At 40.9% G+C, this 19,800-nt stretch overlaps 1 protein-coding gene across 1 annotated transcript; it reads right to left on the reverse strand.

The window, feature by feature from the left end:
* Positions 1-1,395: 1,395 nt before the first annotated feature.
* On the reverse strand, positions 1,396-10,282 carry cdc42ep1a (CDC42 effector protein (Rho GTPase binding) 1a). Its single transcript, XM_060939673.1, has 3 exons — positions 10,116-10,282; positions 5,500-7,960; positions 1,396-3,170 (listed from the first exon to the last, which is right to left on the reverse strand). Exons 2-3 carry the CDS (start codon positions 5,951-5,953, stop codon positions 2,548-2,550), a joined length of 1,077 nt encoding a protein of 358 aa, XP_060795656.1. The 5' UTR covers positions 5,954-7,960; positions 10,116-10,282; the 3' UTR covers positions 1,396-2,547.
* Positions 10,283-19,800: the final 9,518 nt, after the last annotated feature.

The following is a 19,800-nucleotide window of genomic DNA, read 5'->3' on the forward strand; positions in this document are numbered from 1 at the left end:
CAAAAACTGCAAGTCCTATCGTGTAGGTAGACACATTGTGTGAATCAGGACAAATGTGGCTACTACTTTTGAGAAAATTATGTGTGTGGAGTGAAAATTGGGGCTGAAAACACAGTTTAAATGAGAAAGTTTGAGCTATTTTTCCAAGCTCTCTACACTCTAACTTAACGAGTTCCACTGGTGTGTAACGCAATAGACACCCATTATAAAGGCTGATTTTCTCAGGCTTTATAAGGGGGAGGGGGGTGGAGCATGGCGAGGGCGGGCGTGTTTCTTTTCAAAATATGGCTTGCGGGAACCGTTATTCCAAAATCCCGTACTCCACCTTTAAGGGGAAAAAACGACATCGTTCGATCATAGCGCTTCGACAATCAGCGTGCGTGCCATTTGCCAACATGCACAAGTCAGGAGCACAGAAAAGAAAAGAGAAAAAGAGAGGAAGAAACCAAGAGACTCAGGGGCTCACTGCATAAATATTTTAAAAAAGATTCGGATGATGCAGCAGGTACTAGCAAAGGCAGTGGGGCAGCTGAGCCAGGTAAGACACAGCCAACTTTTTCCAGCCCCGTAAAGTAACCCCAACCAAGGCACGCGCGGCACGCAATTCATGTTACAAACGAGGGGAGAGCAAGTCACACTGAACACCATATCAAACGCACAGGGCATTGAATCATTTCATAACCACAACGGCTTAATAACATTGTGTTTCATATATCTGATTGAAGCTAAGAATATTCACGTTAGCCCGCAATCATATCCAGCCGTTTCTCGAGCGGTGTGTTCTTCTCTGCTTTTCACACTGGACAGTACGCATGCACAGTATACTATGTTCGCCCCCAGCCCTGCCTGAAATCCCCCGTCCATTGCTGCTCCTTCAAGAGCACCCCAATCGCGTGAGTAGAGACTGGGATAAGAGAGGTGTGTGTGTGTGTGTGGGGGTTGGCCCGGGGGGGCCCATTCAGAGCATTTTGTCCCGGGCCCAGCCAAAGCTGTCAGCGGCCCTGGTGAAAAGGAACACCCAAACAAAAATGCATCAGATTTTATGAAAGTGAGGGCAACTGATGCACCCTAACTGCCATCTATAGTTTGCAAAATGAAGTTGATAATGTGGTGTACATATCATGCTTTCTTGTCTTTAAATTTGCTCCTCTTATTATTTGTACTGACATATTTACTTAGCTTTGTGAAACCTTACTCTTCAGATCAGCATTCCCCAGTAGCTTTGTTGGTGCAAATATAACACAAAAAGAAATTTCACTTCCTATGTTTCAGCTTTGTGTGCTAACAGTAGTGACATATGCAACTACAGTGTCCTCAGCGAGCTTGGGATTTCATCTGTAGTACAACGGCAAGAAAATTATAATCACACATGTAAATAATGTTGTAATCTTTGTGTCATGTTCTCCTTGTTTTTTATTAGATATATTATTTGTATTGTTTATAACGGTACATTAGTAATGTGCAGATTTCCTGTGCAAAGGAACACAATCGTATGCATATAATACAGATCACATGTTTGAGGAGTTAACTCCTCTGTCAAAATGTAAAAAAAAAATAATAATTCATACAAATTATTGTCATATTAGCTGTTGTAATCTACAGCTTTAGTGTGTGACACAAAATATTGTATAAAGTTATTTTCATCACAAAACTTGCCAAGAGTGTTTTATTTAATTCAAAGATTGTTTGTGGATGCAGAAATATTTATTGCTTAATAAAGTAAATAACAAACCGAAATATTGCAGTACTATTAAAATGCATTTTTGGCTTGTCAATATTTTCATATCTCACAGCCAAAAGTATTGAAGTGAAATGCATAGGAGTACTTTTATGCATTTCATAATAATAATAATAATAATAATATGACAGCTGTTTCCCTACATAAAATATGTCTGTATTAAGGTTTATGCATAACAATAGCAATTAGAGCCATAGAGTCTATCTGGAGAATTATGTGTAGTCAATCTCTGGAACATACAAATAAAAATGCTGGTGTAAATATTATATATATATATATATATATATATATATATATATATATACACTGTACCTGTCAGGAGTAGTTCATCTTGTTGACCTTTTTGCTGTTCATGCACTGGCAAAGAGAAGTGTCATTCACATCGAGTCTCTGTGGCAGAAAGCTGCCTTGCCTGGATTCGTGCTGTTTGGACTCTGCTCCTGGTTTAATGTTCATATCGCTCATATTCAAATATAGAAAAATAATTGTGCTGAGGTCAAGTTGTTCACTGATTGTCACAATCAAACACTCAGTACATATTTTATATCCACATCGAAACTAAAAACATACACCAACATCCAGATACTTCAACATCCTTCCACAGCCACTCCTTTTAAGAACCAAGTGTCGTTCATCTGAATTTTTTTTCAACTTCATGTCCTGTCCTGCTCTTATTTCAACAAACTGCAATCGTAGAACAAGAGAGGAGCTCGGTTAATACTACTTTTTACAAACTTCAGTTTCTTGATAAACTTCTATTACATATGGCACAAGAGAAATGTAAAGCTTGAGGTGATTCATCTTTCAGGCTAGACCTTGATCTCTTCTTCCTCATCAGGGTAAGCGTAATGTTGTCTCCTTTGAGTGATGCTCATGTCAGTTTTCCTGTTTGTTCCGCTGCCGTAATGTCGAGCCAGCACATCTGCAGCCTCCTGGAACCTTTTAGCCTCCATGCCATGCTCGTTGGCAGTGTAGGAGCGCACAAGATCACCGACCATACCCGGTTTCGTGGATTTCCCATTCATCACGTCCCCACACCCCCACTCGACTCCATAAAGACGACTCCGGCCCTCTGAATCCTCTCTTAGAAGTGAATCCACCAAAGAGGTCCTGGTGTCCGAGGTCATTTCAGTGTCACCATTGGTCCAGGGCTCAGATTTGTGCTCCACTTCAGAGTTATGATTGCCTTCTGCATGCACACTGGGCCGATCAATCATGGCAAATACTTCTGACATGAGTGAGGGGCCGAGGTCAACGGTGAAGGAGGTCATGGAGTCAGAGGGGCTGAGTGTGTCGGGGACGGTGAGTGTGTGTGGCAAATCTGTGAGAGAGCTGCGGTGTATCTCAGCAGAGCAGGATGAAGGAGCTGTACTCTGCACAGGCCTCTCTGAGCGTGACAGCCTGGGAAGTGTTACAAAACCAGACTCGACACCTATAGACGGGTGGAAAAAGCAGAGATAAGTGGAAATTGACATGAGCGATCATTGACTGGAGGTGAAAGAAAAACTTCTGGCTATATGAATTTTATTTCTCCTTTTACCAGAAGATGGCACTGAAGACTTTACTCGATATTTTTGATATTTTATGACATTTAGATTTTATATTATGTTGATATTTTATTTATCTCATCTCATCTCATTATCTCTAGCCGCTTTATCCTGTTCTACAGGGTCGCAGGCAAGCTGGAGCCTATCCCAGCTGACTACGGGTGAAAGGCGGGGTACACCCTGGACAAGTCGCCAGGTCATCACAGGGCTGACACATACAGACAACCATTCACACTCACATTCACACCTACGGTCAATTTAGAGTCACCAGTTAACCTAACCTGCATGTCTTTGGACTGTGGGGGAAACCGGAGCACCCAGAGGAAACCCACGCAGACATGGGGAGAACATGCAAACTCCACACAGAAAGGCCCTCGCCGGCCACGGGGCTCGAACCCGGACCTTCTTGCTGTGAGGCGACAGCGCTAACCACTACACCACTGTGCCGCCCTATTTTATTTATGATATTAATATTTTATTTTATGATGTGATTTTATTAAACACAATATTTTATGCTGTGACAGTGCAGACCACCCTTCAAACTCAACAAAAGAGCTAAAGAAATACTAAAACTGCAGAATAAACATCTGATTTAGTTAAAATAATGAGTCCTTTACTTGTTCAATGTGTGCACTTGATACAAATAAAGGGGGAAAAAATAATGGAAAAGCCAGTCAGATGTATACGATATAAGTTAAAACACATTGGATTGAGTTTCCCAAAAGTCCTGCAGCACACAGATCATCGTCAAATGGTAGCACAAACATCACACTGAACATTCTATCTACCAGTTAAGAGGAAATAACTTCACAATGCTTTTGAGTTGTTAATGTTTAATGTAATGATGTTATGATTATAGCACATAAACACTCAGATTCATGTGCATTGAAGTATGTCACTTTTGAATATCTGGCTACAAACCAAAAGGGCAGGCTTACCTCAGATTTGAGATTGGGAATAGTATATTGTTTGCTTAAAATAGGTTCAAATGTATCTGAAAAACAGCTGAGCGCTCAGTAATTGTCACGACACAACATGTCGACAATGACAGTCATTATGTCTGTGTGGTAAATTTGCTCCTACACATAGGTTTTACTTCCGTCTGTCTTGTAAAACTGCCATCCCTTCACCACTTCTGGTGGTATTTCTTTAAAAGAATTGAGTGATGACTCACTGTGCAGGATCCCCATGAGATGAACATCTCTTGAAAGTGAGAGAGTGATAATAATGTAGCAACTAAACAGTGGCCTTTGGGACGTTAGAGAGCAAACTGTGTATAAAGCTGTATGCTGTGTGTGTTTCCAAGTTGTCTGTTTCTGATAAAGACTAGTTAAGTCAGACAGGGAGGCGTAGCTGAGGTGTTTATGATTATCACAGACACAGGAATTCAGATACTGAGTGTTGGGACCTTTGCTATGTTGTAACAAGTCTGTCGATAACAATCAGTATTATTTTTGCTGAGTGAAACACTGAAAAGGTAAAAATGTACCGTGGTAGCAATGTTTTGGGCTGAGTTTCCCAAAAGGATTGAACTAATCAAACTAAAACTATTTTAAAATAGGAAATCAATGTCAGCATTTGTGCTGATGTTATTGCGAGCAGGTAAAATTCGCTTTACCAAAAAAAGAAGAAGAAGAAAAGTAACGTGTTGTTACTTCTAGTGCATTTGTACATTTTATACTTTGTACAGGGGTGGCACGGTGGTGTAGTGGTTAGCGCTATCGCCTCACAGCAAGAAGGTCCGGGTTCGAGCCCCGTGGCCGGCGAGGGCCTTTCTGTGCGGAGTTTGCATGTTCTCCCCGTGTCCGCGTGGGTTTCCTCCGGGTGCTCCGGTTTCCCCCACAGTCCAAAGACATGCAGGTTAGGTTAACTGGTGACTCTAAATTGACCGTAGGTGTGAATGTGAGTGTGAATGGTTGTCTGTGTCTATGTGTCAGCCCTGTGATGACCTGGCGACTTGTCCAGGGTGTACCCCGCCTTTCGCCCGTAGTCAGCTGGGATAGGCTCCAGCTTGCCTGCGACCCTGTAGAACAGGATAAAGCGGCTAGAGATAATGAGATGAGATGAGATACTTTGTACAATTCCAATAAATATATCTATTAAAAAAAAAAGAACTGGGTTTAGTTTCTCAAAAGCATTGTAGCACATAAAGCATGTTAACTTTATGACGTATTTGGGAAACAGAGCCTTGGTTTGGTATTATATTGGTCTTACCATATGAGTATGTGCTGTCTTCAGGTGTCTTGGGTGTGCTGGGAAACAGCACCTTCACAGGACAGCCATTGGGTGAGTCCACATCCAAGCGAGGGAGGGAAATTGCGTTCTTTATGATGGGGGAGATGGGTGGAGGTGGAGGAGAAAGGTCTCTGGAACCTTCCCGCGGCCGATCTGGAGTCTTGCGGACGTGCCGTAGGGTGCGAGAGAAGAAGCTCTCGCTCTTCTCTGAAGCGGTAATGGAGTCTCCATCGCCACTATTCCCTGCACCACCATGGTTGCTGAGGAAGGAGGTGTCCCCGAATACATCTCCCCCACGGCCCACATGCATGGTATGACGGAAATCTCCCAGCGGCGGGCTGATCATGTCTGGAGTCAGATCACCCTTAAAGCGCCGCCTGCCTGAGGAGTGAGACACCAGGCCCTTCAGCCCAGACAGTTTGCCCAAGTTCATGACTGCTGAGTTTTCTGAGCTTACAATAAAACCACAGGAAAGCACAACAAAGCCTCCAAGTATTAGTATTCCAACTAAAACTCTTGGTGTTCCAGTGAGTTTTTTTGTGCGTCCTATGCAGTAGAAAGAATCTGGCCTAGCTCAACAGGAAATTATCCACACATTACCATTCATGCAAAATTATGCATGGCTCAAGGCGTCTCTGGGTAAAACTAAAAAAGTGCAGTTGAGTGAAATGTTTCTCAGAAAGGATTTTCCATAAGTATGAACACAAAGCTTTTTTGCCACTGGTTGCTGTCCATATCCAAATGATCCAACTGAGATAGATGTGAGATGAAAATACTCATGTCCATAATTCCTGGAAACCTCAGATGGCTATGTGGTCAGAAAAACTGGGCTGCACAGTTGTTTTGGGTTTTGGGTTTAGAAAACACAAGTTCAGAAATAAATCCAACTCTGGCTGCAGAGATCTTTGCGGTTTAGAACAGGATCCATGTATTCCATCTCCATTGAGTTTGAGAGTATCTGCTGCTGGATGTTGAAGAAGATCAAATGTTAAGAAAATATCTGCAAACTTCGTTTTTGCCAAAAAAGGAAAGTGACGTGGTGCATGTGGTATGAGTGGGTAGCACTTGGCTACATAAATAATTGCACGTTTCTGCTTATTTTATGCTTTGAAAACTAAGTTAGGTTCTGTGCCAGATCCTCCAGGCTAAAGTCCACTTCACTTCCTTTAAACAAGCAACTTCTCGTTCAAGGACCTTAAGTCAAAGGGAAAACTATTTTAGTACTGCAAGTAACAATGGACAATGTTTTGGCTATTCATTTGCAATATGTCTTGCAAAAACCTTTTTAAGCAGTTTCTCAATCTCACACTAAAACAAAAGCTCTTTGCACAGGACAGACCTTATTTGTGAATATTCAACATCAAAAACCAAATAAAGCATCTGAGTCACATTAAATAAACCCCTTAAACTCAATCTTAAAATATTCTCAGAAAATCAATATACACTGCCCTGCCTAATGTTCTTTTGTTGTTAGTTTGAGATGGACTTTGTAATGGTCGTTGCTTTTTAAATATTTTGATAAAGTAGCACACATTTACAGGCCTGTCTATTTTATGAGATTTCCACTGAGACTGGCCTCCCACACACGTTAGTTTGACTCCATTAATGAGTTATTACAGCGCTCCAACAGCATTACGTCAACTCTCAACCAGGCTTTAGTTTGTTCTTGCCCATGCACCAGTTGTTGGTGTTTTATTTTAACAGACTACTTTTTTAAGAGCAGTACGTTTTCTTTTCCTGCTCAGCAGTAGATTTCAGGCCTTCATACGGAGAACAGCTCAGCTCGGTTACAGGTATGTTGTTCTATTTAGCCTGAAGTACTTCAACAGTCTTTCTGTTTGCTGTGCACTAAGTATAATTCCAGTCTGGATTAACAAAGAATCTTTGCTGGTGTGCCTAAAAAACCTCTTATCCAGCCATAGACATGATTCCTAACAAAGCAGCGAAGAATTAAAAAAAAGCCTCATAACATCTGTATGAAATTATAAATATTTTTAATGTTGTTTTAAAAGAAATAACTTTCATGCCTAATTAGTCAGACTGTGTACTCCCTTAATCCTTCTCCACTCAGTAACCTCTGCCCCATCTCCTGCCGGTGTGTGTTCTCGAGAATGGGCCGGCACAACACCCTCAGTCCAGACCACCCCAGTCAGACTTGTTGCTTTATCCCTCTCTGAGCCGTGACCAGAGGCTTTCTTCTGCCATATCCCTTTGTCTTCTTGATACTCAGATTCACAGATTCATTGGCCTGCTCTTCAGAAAGGGCTTCAGAAAGATTTTTAAAAAGGCTTTTAAATGCAATAAAGTAAAAGTAATAATCTGCACAACAGTCAGGGGGATATCAGCTCTTTGTTGGGCATCTCCTCTCTTCAAAGCCCTCTGCCTCCCTCAATCCATTTGGCTTTTGGCAGTGTGGAGGGGAGCCTTGAAAATTACTGTCCTGCAATAAAAGGGAAGAGGGAGGAAGATTCTTGTGAAATAAGATTATCATCACCTAAGCAACATCATGGCTGTTCATTAGTGATGTGTATGCAAGTTACATGTAGTGTGTGATGTATGAGTATTATGGGTGTTATTTCTCATCATGTGTTTTTAGGATGAAAAAAGTAAATCTGGACACCATGTGAAGGTTTTGTTTTTTGTGTTTTTGTTTTTTACTATCGAATTTATTATCAATAAGCACTGTCTTATAGGGCATTGATGTTACATAAAATGACTTGGAGTTTTCAATCATGTCCCTGAAGCCATATGAAATGACTCCACATGGAATCCACATAGGATGTAGAACACAGACACACCATAAACCTCATGATGCAATGCATTCAAAAAATTGAAACCGTACAGTTCGAGAAACCAGTACGAGAGAGGATACATGAGGGAAATGTGCACGTAAACCTCTGAAACCTAAGAATAATGGGACCCGTGTGTGTGTGAACACATTCCTAAGAAGAATATCACTAGAGTGAAGAGTGTCTACATTCAAGATTGGAAACACATTTTCATTTGTCTGCTGGTTCTTTCTACGGACCCCCACCAGGCTGCCAGTGTATGGATATGAGACTGATGCAAATCTACCCTCTGACCAGATTAACAGATTCCTATATACTGGAATTAAAAAGATTCATGTTACTGGTATTTCAGACTCATCTCTATTTTCTCCAAGACTCTCTCCAACACTATATCTTCCTTTGGCTCCTTTCTTTGTAAACTCTGCAAATCACACATGCTCTCTCTCTCTCTCTCTCTCTCTCTCTCTCTCTCTCTCATGGAGTCCATATTACTTTGTAACTGACTTGACCAGGTGGACAAACATGCAGGATAATGACTCATTTATCTTCTCCCAATGACCTATGTCTCCTACCCTCTTAGTCACTTTGATTTCAGTGACTAGACAGGTACCAAAAACCAAAGCATGCTTTTATAATGACACAAGAATAGTCTAACTCAAGTTTGCATCACACTGTATTAAAATTGTTATTGTCAGAGAATGCGTGTATGGTTCTCCCTTCTAATCAGACCATTCTGATAAAAGGGCTCGCAATTTTCAGTTGTTTTCAGATATTCTGCCACCTTTCTTCAACAGAATAACTAACAAGAAAAGGCTACTACATAGATACTCTATATGATATGCATATATGCAATACACGATGAAAACACTATTTGTATTATATGATATACAATTACATGGTATAGATTTGGGGATCATAAAATTGAGCATTTTGTAATCTCAACCACAGAGAAAAAATTATTTGTTAGTACACATAGTTGAAAATAGTTCATATATAAATATAGTAACATTCATGATTTTATTTATGTTAATTAATTCGATCATTAATTCTTTTTTATTCATGTAAAAAACACACACACACACACACACACACACACACACACACACATGGAAACTGCTACAAGTCTGCAGTCACATTCATTAGGCCTGTGTTATATCCACCCTTACAAAAATGGAGATCTAGGACTGGTTTTTCAAAGTGGGCTGCACATGCAGACCAGCACACTGGTGAAATACTTAATAGTCTTAAAAGCGAATCTCGTATTTTAAATACTGCCATGACTATGTGACTACAACTGCACAGTGCAATCACTGATTAAAACTCACATAAATTCAAACAGAAATGGGTCAGGATACAAACATGACACAATCGGAAATTTCATACATGATCTTTTACATATTGAGGCCTTTTGCAATTTTGGTATTGCAAAAGCATTGTATTTCAGCAACAGTGACGAACCAACAATATACTGTGCAACTCTAAAATTGTGACCAGGCTTACTAATTCTCATACTAATTCTTCTTCATAAAGGAGCACAGTAGGACAGTAGCCTGTATGAGAGAAAATGATAGAACGGTACAGAGAAGAGATTAGGAAGCATACAGAATTAAGATGATCATGCTGTAGCACATGCATGCAACTGAGAAATCGATGAATCTTTTTTTTTTATGTGTTTTGAGATACATTTACAGGATTATATAAAATACTGACTTCATCTAAACCATGCCAAGTACTGTGAAAATGAACACAGCATTATTTAGTTACAAGGTTATAAACAAGGTTTCTTCATTATCTATGTCAACTTACCTGATGAAGGCTGGTTCACCAGATTTTTGTTGATAAATGAGATTTTATTCCATGTTTATGATATATTCCAGGATGGAGTTATATGAGCTTTACGTCTGTAACTTTTCCACACTGCGGCAGCCTCTGCACTGGTGAACATGGGCAGTACACACCACTAGCAATCTGATTTTCACACACACACACACACACACACACACACACTATTACAGGCAGCAGTCTGCTCAAGTAGTGGGTGTATTTGGACTACAGACAAAAGGGGCGGGATTTTCTTGGGGACTGAGGAAAATCCCTTATTTTAGCAACAGTGCAGCAACTTAGTATCAGTTGGGCAAAAAATAAAACCTTGCCATGTTCAGAGTATCCTACAAGAGTTAATTTAACACAAGGAGTATTATGTTTTTATAAACTTAACAAGATGTTCAAATGCCAATGCAGGCTAGTCAGTGTAACTGAGTAGATATATGACTTTTAGTCTTGTTCGACTGTTCACTGGGTTCTTTTCGAAAAATGGAAACCTTTTTGTTCTACAGCTCTACATAGAACCTTGAATGGTTTCCCCAAAGAAATGAGCAAAAATGGTCAAGTGTAATCTGAATAGATAATGCTTTGCTTTCTAGGGGTTCTACAAGAAAAGAAATCCCTCAGTTGTATGGTTCAGTGTCGAACCTTTCATGGGAATCCCTCTTGTTTTTAGCCTTCCTGAAGGGCTTTTAATAGAGACGGCACAATTCCTTTTTCTTTTCCAATACCGATACCGAAACCTTGAGCATCAGCCAATATCAATACCCATCCGATATTATTTTCCCAAAAAACTACCAAGCTAATACTAAACTCTTTTATTTTTTTAGATAGATAGATAGATAGATAGATAGATAGATAGATAGATAGATAGATAGATAGATAGATAGATAGATAGAACTTTATTGATCCCTTTGGGAGGGTTCCCTCAGGGAAATTAAAATTCCAGCAGCATCATTACAGGATAAACAGAGAATAGAAAAAAGAGAACACTTCTAGATAAATTAAGTATTAACATATACAAATATAAAAAATAAAATATGAAAAAAGTCAGACAGGAGAGATATTGCACATTATATTGCACATTGTCCAGTATTGCTTTATGTCAGGCTAGGCTGCTGCTCCTTCCCGTCCTCTGTCCTCCTGTTACCCCTCCTCCCTCCACCCCAGAGAGGAGTTGTACAGTCTGATGGCGTGAGGGACAAAGGAGTTTTTAAGTCTGTTAGTGCTGCACTTGGGAAGGAGCATTCCGTCACTGAACAGACTCCTCTGGTTGCTGATGACGGTGTGCAGATGGTGACTAGCATCGTCCATGATGTTCAATAGTTTGTCTATAGTCCTCTTCTCTGCCACCGTCACCATAGAGTCCAGTTTCATGCCGACCACAGAGCCGGCCCGCCTGATCAATTTGTCCAGCCTGGATGTGTCCTTCTTGGATGTGCTGCCCCCCTCTCCCCAGCACGCCATGGTGTAAAACAGATAACTTACATTGCAAATATAATAAAGTATCATTTACAATAGAAAATATCAGTCAAGTCTATTTATTTCCAAAAATAAACTTCTTTTCCAAATCCAGTTCCAATCTTTCTCATTTGTTAAGGGATACAATATCCAATATGTTTTCTTTGATATCAAGTGAACATGGGCGGCACGGTGGTGTAGTGGTTAGCGCTGTCGCCTCACAGCAAGAAGGTCCTGGGTTCGAGCCCCGGGGCCGGCGGGGGCCTTTCTGTGTGGAGTTTGCATGTTCTCCCCGTGTCCACGTGGGTTTCCTCCGGGTGCTCCGGTTTCCCCCACAGTCCAAAGACATGCAGGTTAGGTTAACTGGTGACTCTAAATTGACCGTAGGTGTGAATGTGAGTGTGAATGGTTGTCTGTGTCTATGTGTCAGCCCTGTGATGACCTGGCGACTTGTCCAGGGTGTACCCCGCCTTTCGCCCGTAGTCAGCTGGGATAGGCTCCAGCTTGCCTGCAACCCTGTAGAAGGATAAAGCGGCTAGAGATAATGAGATGAGATGAGATCAAGTGAACATGTTTACTTCAATAAATAAATGTTTAGTTCAATACCATCACCTAAAGTTGTTGTTGTTGTTGTTGATTTATGCAAATTAACAGGCCAACTAGACCTCGAGAATCAATAGTTTGCCATTCTGTAGTCACTATTGAACTGATGTACTTTATAGTGCATTCTGGTCTCCAAAGAGAATGTGAAGAATGCAGTAGTTTGTCAAAATCAAAGCACCAATCAACATTATTTCACAATGTGTTTCTTCTTTGACTACCTCATTCTTCCCAAATGTGTTCATACTTTCCTCATTTATGTCCATTGAAGCGAACTATACTAGAGCTTCTCAGAGTAAAAATGCTTCCCTTTAAGCATGCCAGCTATTTGCTTAATAAAAACGTGTAGCTTTTGGAAAAGGTTCAGATGTTGGTCCCCAAAGGGAGGCCAGATTACATTTTAGCCTTTGTGTTCCACACATTTGACTTTTCCACCATCCATCTTACCCTCTCTTCTTTCTTCCTTCCTTTCCTTTTTCACAAGTTCAAAGGATTCATCCATGTGTCTTTCTTGGTCCTCAGAGATCTTATTTTATTTGTACCCACACCTTGTCTCGAATTCCTCCAAAATTAAAGGGGTTTTTTTCCATTTATTGAGTCGTTAAAATAATCAGAGTACAGCAAGGAATTTTTCTTGACCATTGGTCATTGGACACAATCTTTCTTTTAAAGTGTTTCTCTCGCCACTCCTTTTGCCGTCTCCTCATACAGAAACCGCTGGTATTCAGGCCCCTCAGCTGTGATTCCTGTGCTGTGAGGAGAGCCAAAAGGGAACCAATCCAGTGTTGAACTTTTAGCTTATCATGGAAATGTTTATTAAGCTCAAGGTTGATGGATGTCCTGGGGCTGACTCTGTGCAGCATTACTCTGTAATGAGCATTGAGACAACAAACAGTGCATGCTGAAGTTTATAATGCCACAGTTCACTTGAGGAACATGCAAACACGTACGGTATAAAGCCATATAAGAATGCTTTCAGCTGTTTTTCTATATTGTGAAAATGGTCTTTGACAAAATAATTTAAAAAAAAAATGATATGTGTAAGATTCCTACATTTGGTTCTGAATGTTGGTTAAGTGGTGTGACCTTTATATTTTAAAAAGCCAGGACCTTGATGTATTAAATGTTTTATCGCCTTATGCTAAATTTGTTTGATTGCTTTATTCTTTGCTTGCTTTTTTCCAAACCATAGGTGTTTTTGCCTTTCCCTCTTCCATGCTGTTTTTCTTCATGATCAGTAACTGGGGCCATAAGAAGGCTATTTCTGATGTTTGTGTGAATATGGTTGGCATCCATGCCTGGTGATCATACAGTCAGGCGAGATTGTGTCTCTGAGCTGTCTCTGTGTTTAGACTATACCAGCATCTCTCTGTACAGATATGGATCATGGTGTCATTTCCTGAGTATGATGAGAGAACCATGACTGTAACAAGTGAGAAAACAACTTTCCTGATATTATAGGACACTGAAGGCTGTGCTTTAGTGGAAACACTGAGTCTGTGTTCTCACATGTTGCGCAGGGTTGCTTGTCTCTTGGCCCTGGAATGGCCCATGTGATTACTACTGTGTATTTGTCTCAAAGCTAGCCTGAAACTGGTAGACAGCATTTGTTTGGAATTAGATGCTGCTCCTTGGAAATATCCCATTCTGATCAAGTCATAAAGTTAAAATACAGGGAAAGGGACGGGGGGCTTGGGTCAGGCAGCTAACAGACATGTTTCACAGAGAAGAAAGCAGACTGTTCAGTAAATTACTTTTATACATGTTAAACCACTTTAGCATTTACACAGGAAATGGACACATTTCATTTGGAATTTCAAGGAAGCAAAAGAAACGAAGAACTGATGGCATACCAAATGTCAAGATGTTATATAATTTGAAATCCTTTGATTAGACCCATGTAATATTTCAACCGATCCGAGTCTGTGTATAGATTTTTTTTAAGTGGAAATCCACATGATACTATAACCATAGCAGTAATATGTGCTTTAGTAATAGTCTCTCTGTATAAATGTTGTGCCATATGGCTACAAATACACATTTAAATATCATTTTTCAGGATTTAACTGAATTCAAAAGATTCTATAAACAGTTCTCTAAATTCAGCACATATGTCCAGGATTGTTCATTGTTTGCAAGTTGTAAAATGAAAGATGATTTACGGGTCACTGCTGTGAATTATTAGCTTGCTGAAAATCTTAGCAGACTCGTGTTTATAAAGGCTGTTTCCTGATCCACATTTCCTTTTTAGTTCAGAGTACAGTGTGTGTGTGTGTGTGTGTGTGTGTGTTCATCATGGACCACTAGAAATTGTTGAGAATGTTGGTAGCAGTTCTTGTGGTTATTATTTTCAACATATTGTAATTAACAACCACGATCTGTCTTTAAGAGACACAACTAACATCAACTAGCATAAACCTTTGTTTCATATTCCCCTGCATGAATGTTCCCTTAAAAAGCAAATATTTATTTAATTGTTATGCTAGGCATCCTATTTGAGTTCCATTAGGAGCTGGAAAGCAGTGTATGTTTCGATTATAAAAGCCAGATGTTGCCATCTGAGAAGGAAAATGGTAAAACGGGTAGATGTGGGGAGGGTGGGACTGTTAGACTTTAAGACTTGTCAGCACTGAAAGTTCTTAATTTCAACCAGAAATAAAGAGCAGCCATATTTTCTTGCAACCATTTTATGTGTCGTTAAGGCAATAAAGGTTTGTGTGCTTGAGAAGCGAATCCTCAGTCTATCTGTCTCCATTTCCACCTGCTCCCTCCCTGACTTCCTGAAGAGTGTGTCGCTAATTAACATCCTGTTGGGAGTGGACCCTCTCTGAGCACTATGCTTCTTGGATGGAGGGGTGCAGTGAGACAGGGGTGGGGGTGTAACTCAAGGAATGTGTTTGGACTGCATTCCCATTTCCGTGAATTCTGGCCTGTCAGGAAGCAAGGCTCAGGCAGGGGACAATAGACAATAGTCAGGCTAGGCCCTTGCTGGTGTGAGGCTCCAACAGGAAAAGTGGCACATGCACACATAGCACATAAACATTCAGTTCAGACTCATGGCTGGCGTCTTCCAAAGTGGATAAAAATAACAAGTTGACTGAATATTTCTTTTCCTGCTGCATGACGGATGATCTCAATGGGACTCCAGTAGCCTTTGCTATCCTGCTCTTATCCAAGCCGTGGCTGAAGGTGGCAGTCATGCAGGTTGGGATTTGAAGTAACTACTTATCCCATGGACAAAGCTGGACTTCTCTATGATCCTGAATCTGTTAATGTCATAACACTGAGCAGGCGCGCTTATGTAATTATACGCTTGTCTACTTAGTTTTCAAGGTACAGTAAAGACCAAAAGATGGTCAAGGTTGTGCCTTTCCAGAGCTGTGAGGATTGTTCTAGCAAGACTTTGGGGCCTATTTATGACTGTGTTCCATGCCTGTCCTCACACAGACAAAATGGCCTTTCTTCTCTTTCTCTGCAGGCAAAAATGCCTTTTTGATGAGAGAGGTCAGAGGAGAATTGTCTGACTGGTTCGAGCTGCAGGAAGGATGTGGTAACTAGGAAAAAAAGAGAAAAAAACATTCTTTGCAACCATGGTGAGCAGAAAAGCATCCCAAGATGCAGAACAAATCAAACCTTGAGGTGGATGAAATACAACAGCAGAAGACCACACCAGGTTCCATTCCTGTCTGCCAAGAAGAATAATTTGAGTCCACAGTGGGCATAGGCTCACCGAAACTGGACATTGGAAGACTAGAAAATGTTGCCTGGTCGGATGTCCTCTTGATTTCTGCTGTGACGTGCAGGTAGTAAAGTCAGAATTTGGCATGAACACTATAAATCCATGGACCCCAACCCACACTGTGTCAAGAGTTCAGGCTGATGTGATGGTGGTGTAACGGTACAGGAAATGTTTTCTTGACACACATTAGGCCCTTTAATACCAAATCAATCATTGTTTGAATGATACAGCCTGCATATTGATGCTGACCATGTGCATCCCTTTATGATGACAATTTACCCATCTTATAAAGGCTACATGCAACAGAATAACATGCCATGTCACAAGGCACAAGTTGTCACAACTGGTTACATGAACGTAACAATGAGCTCATTGTACTTCTGTGGCCTTCCCAATCAGCAGATCTGAAACCAAGAGGGCACCTTACGGTTATGGTTATAATAGAAGATTTACAGCATGAATGTGCAGCAGACAAATCTGCAGCAAATATGTGATTAATTCTATTAATTATACACTCACCAGCCACTTTATTAGGCACACACATTCACCTGCTGTTTTACGCAGTTATCTAATCAGCCAATCCCTTGACAGCAGCACAATGCATAAAATCAGATACAAATCAAGAGCTTCAGTTAATGTTCACCTCAAACATCAGAATGGGAAAACATTATGATCTCTGTGACTTTCATTGTGGCATGGCTGTTGATGCCAGATGGACTGGTTTGAGTTTTTCAGAAACCGCTGATCTCCTGGGGTTTTCACACACAACAGTCTAGAGTTTAAACAGAACGGTATGAAAAACAAAAAACACAGAGCGAGCGACAGTTCTGTAGGTGGAAACGTCTTGTTGATGAGAGGTCAGAGGAAAATGGCCAGATTGGTTCGAGCTGGCAGGAAGGATATAGCAACTCATAAATCATATAACTCTTTATAACTGTGGTGAGCAGAAAAGCATCTTCTGCAATAGCAGAAGACCACCACGTTGGGTTCCACTCCTGCCAGCCAAGAGCAGGAATCTAAGAATCAAGAACACATTCCTATTAAAGTGGCCAGTGAGTGTATTAGTATGGTGTTCCTGTTAAAGGGGTCATTGAGCATCCATCCATCCATTATCTCTAGCCGCTTTATCCTGTTCTACAGGGTCGCAGGCAAGCTATCCCAGCTGACTACGGGCGAAAGGCGGGGTACACCCTGGACAAGTCGCCAGGTCATCGCAGGGCTGACACATAGAGACAAACAACCATTCACGCTCACATTCACACCTATGGTCAATTTAGAGTCACCAGTTAGCCTAACCTGCATGTCTTTGGACTGTGGGGGAAACCAGAGGAAACGCATGCAGACACAGGGAGAACATGCAAACTCCACACAGAAAGGCCCCCGTCGGTCACTGGGGCTCGAACCCAGAACCTTCTTGCTGTGAGGCGACAGTGATATTAACCACTACACCACAGTGCCGCCCGCCATTCAGTATACATTTGTTAAAGAAGAAGAAAGTTAATCCAATCTCCCTCTACATCTCCACACAAGCCACTGGGTGGAGAAAATTACTGTTCAGATCATCCAAACTACAGTTACAATTACATACTGTATTTGAAGTTACACATCTTAGCATAATTAACATTGAACAGTGGTAGGCAGTGGAATCTTAATCTTAACGTGACCACTGATGTAAATGTAGAAATAGACTGGAACACTCACTAATTTGTGTTTCTCCGCTGAAGTGAAGGCATCAGAATTAGAGATGCCTCAACTCAACAGGTGAAAACCGGAGACGAAATACAAAACTTAGGTGTAGTACTGATTTTTATTTGTGGCCAAATAGAAATCCCCTTTTATGCATATACAGTCAAAACAAATTTCAAACACTGTAAACTACACACCATCACCCTCTCACACAGGCACCACTCTGCTGTGTGATGTTCCTTCATATTCTTTGTCCATACAAAGAATAGAGCATTTATAAAGACAGGCTGTCTCTCATACTGTTGAATGCTTACCAAATCAGCAGGGTTCAGAGAAGACCGGACTGGAGCCTGCGGCTGCTGCGTGTGATGGCCTGTCTGAGGCTGCGTGGCTTCGTTCCCAGCCACCACACTCTGGAACATTCTTTGGTCAAGGGCAGGAGTGGAGAGGAATAGAAGGCCTTATACAGCCACGCTTACTGAATGTTTACTTCGCTGCTTGATTTTTGGGCACAGTAAGATCTACACATCTGATTTTGTTGTGCTACATGTGGACTAACTCATTCTCTGAGACAAATCTGCTACACAAAGTGTTGGTTTGTGCCCAGATACTGCTTTTGTGCTTTCCTAAAATAACGTCCAAAATCAAGTGAGCCTTTGGTCTTCTGGTCATATGTAAATCTAATGTACATATATTAGGTCACTTGTGGATATGTATGAAATGCAAACTGAACAGAGACAGGACCATGACAGAAAGTCTAGTATTTCCATTTGAATCCTCTGACTGATGCATGCACTCTCCTTCCTGCCTAACAAAACACAGGCTGTCCTAATCCTCCACCCAGCGCGCTTATCCAGCTGAGCTTTTAATGATACCCCGTAATTGAGCTGTTAATTTCAGTCACCCAAAGTACAGTTATCATCTAATGGGCATTTTTCAAACAAACAATCTTTCAGCGGTTACCAGAACTGTTTGTGTATGACATTTAGATTCACCACTTATAAAGCAATATATGGTTTCACTGCAAGCCAAAGCTCCACTTCTATTTAACAGGAATTATGTCACATACAAGCGGTTTGGCCTCATTTGACTTTGCCTTGGGGAAACGTCAATATAAATTGTTTGTCAATGTATGGGTTTTAATTATTGTTTTGCTTTAATCACTGCTGTTAAACAGAAAGCAATTTAAAAATAATCACGAGAAAGTATTTTTAGTATCCTATAATTAAGCAAAGGCCTTGTGAAGAAATCCCTTTTGGAATCTATCACAGTCAGAGAAAAACTTGCACTCATACTGTGTTATACTTGTATTTCCAAAGAATATCAGTGTTCATTCACATTTGTGTCTGCCTTTCAGAGAAATTACATATCTGACATGGGCTAAATAAAGCCAAGCAGTGCGACTTTTGTAGCTCGCGCTACAGTCTTTGTCTAGCCCAGTGATCCAAACCAGACTCTGAGGCTGTTAGAACAGATTTGTGTCTGACTGGCATTTCCTGTAGGCTGGCACTGAATTGGAGAAAAATTCCTACCCAAGGCACCTTTCCTTTCCTGTCAAAATTCACACTAACCCCCTTCCAGCACAGAAGAAACTGAAGAAGAACTCAAGAAGAACTGCAACTTCAGTCAGTAACCTAAACTGTCCAGTATCACCTAATGTCTTTTAATTAGCTGTCAAAGCTATAGACATACCAGCTTTGCATGGACTGAGCCCTGATTGTTCCAGCTCTTGGAGCAATGACAGGAATGGTGTTTATTGCAGGCCAGTGGTGTCCGTGTGGTCTGGCGGGCTGCTTTCTCCATGTGAACAGCTTTAAATGAGCTGGAGATTCAGCAGCTTGGCCAGGGACAGCAGAAGAAAATGAAAAACAGAGCATTTCCCACTAGCAGTGAATGAAAAGGACAAGCATTACTCTGAACAGGGAAAAGAAGTAGAATATCACTCTGAATTACTCACTCTCACAATTCTCAGGGCAGGGGAAAACAGAAAGGGAGTGATTGAGTAAATTCTTTAAAATAGATGAAAGTCCAATATGCAAGCGGAATTGCATTTGCAGACCTATTTTAGGATTTACTGCTAGGGTTTCAACTTACTGTATCACTTTTCCCTTGTTTCCAGCTCCCTCTGCTGACTAAACTGCTAAATTCCAGATGTGCAAACAATCACACTTAACAATAAAA

The sequence above is a fragment of the Neoarius graeffei genome, chromosome 14 (assembly GCF_027579695.1).
Source record: "Neoarius graeffei isolate fNeoGra1 chromosome 14, fNeoGra1.pri, whole genome shotgun sequence".
Classification (NCBI taxonomy): domain Eukaryota; kingdom Metazoa; phylum Chordata; class Actinopteri; order Siluriformes; family Ariidae; genus Neoarius; species Neoarius graeffei.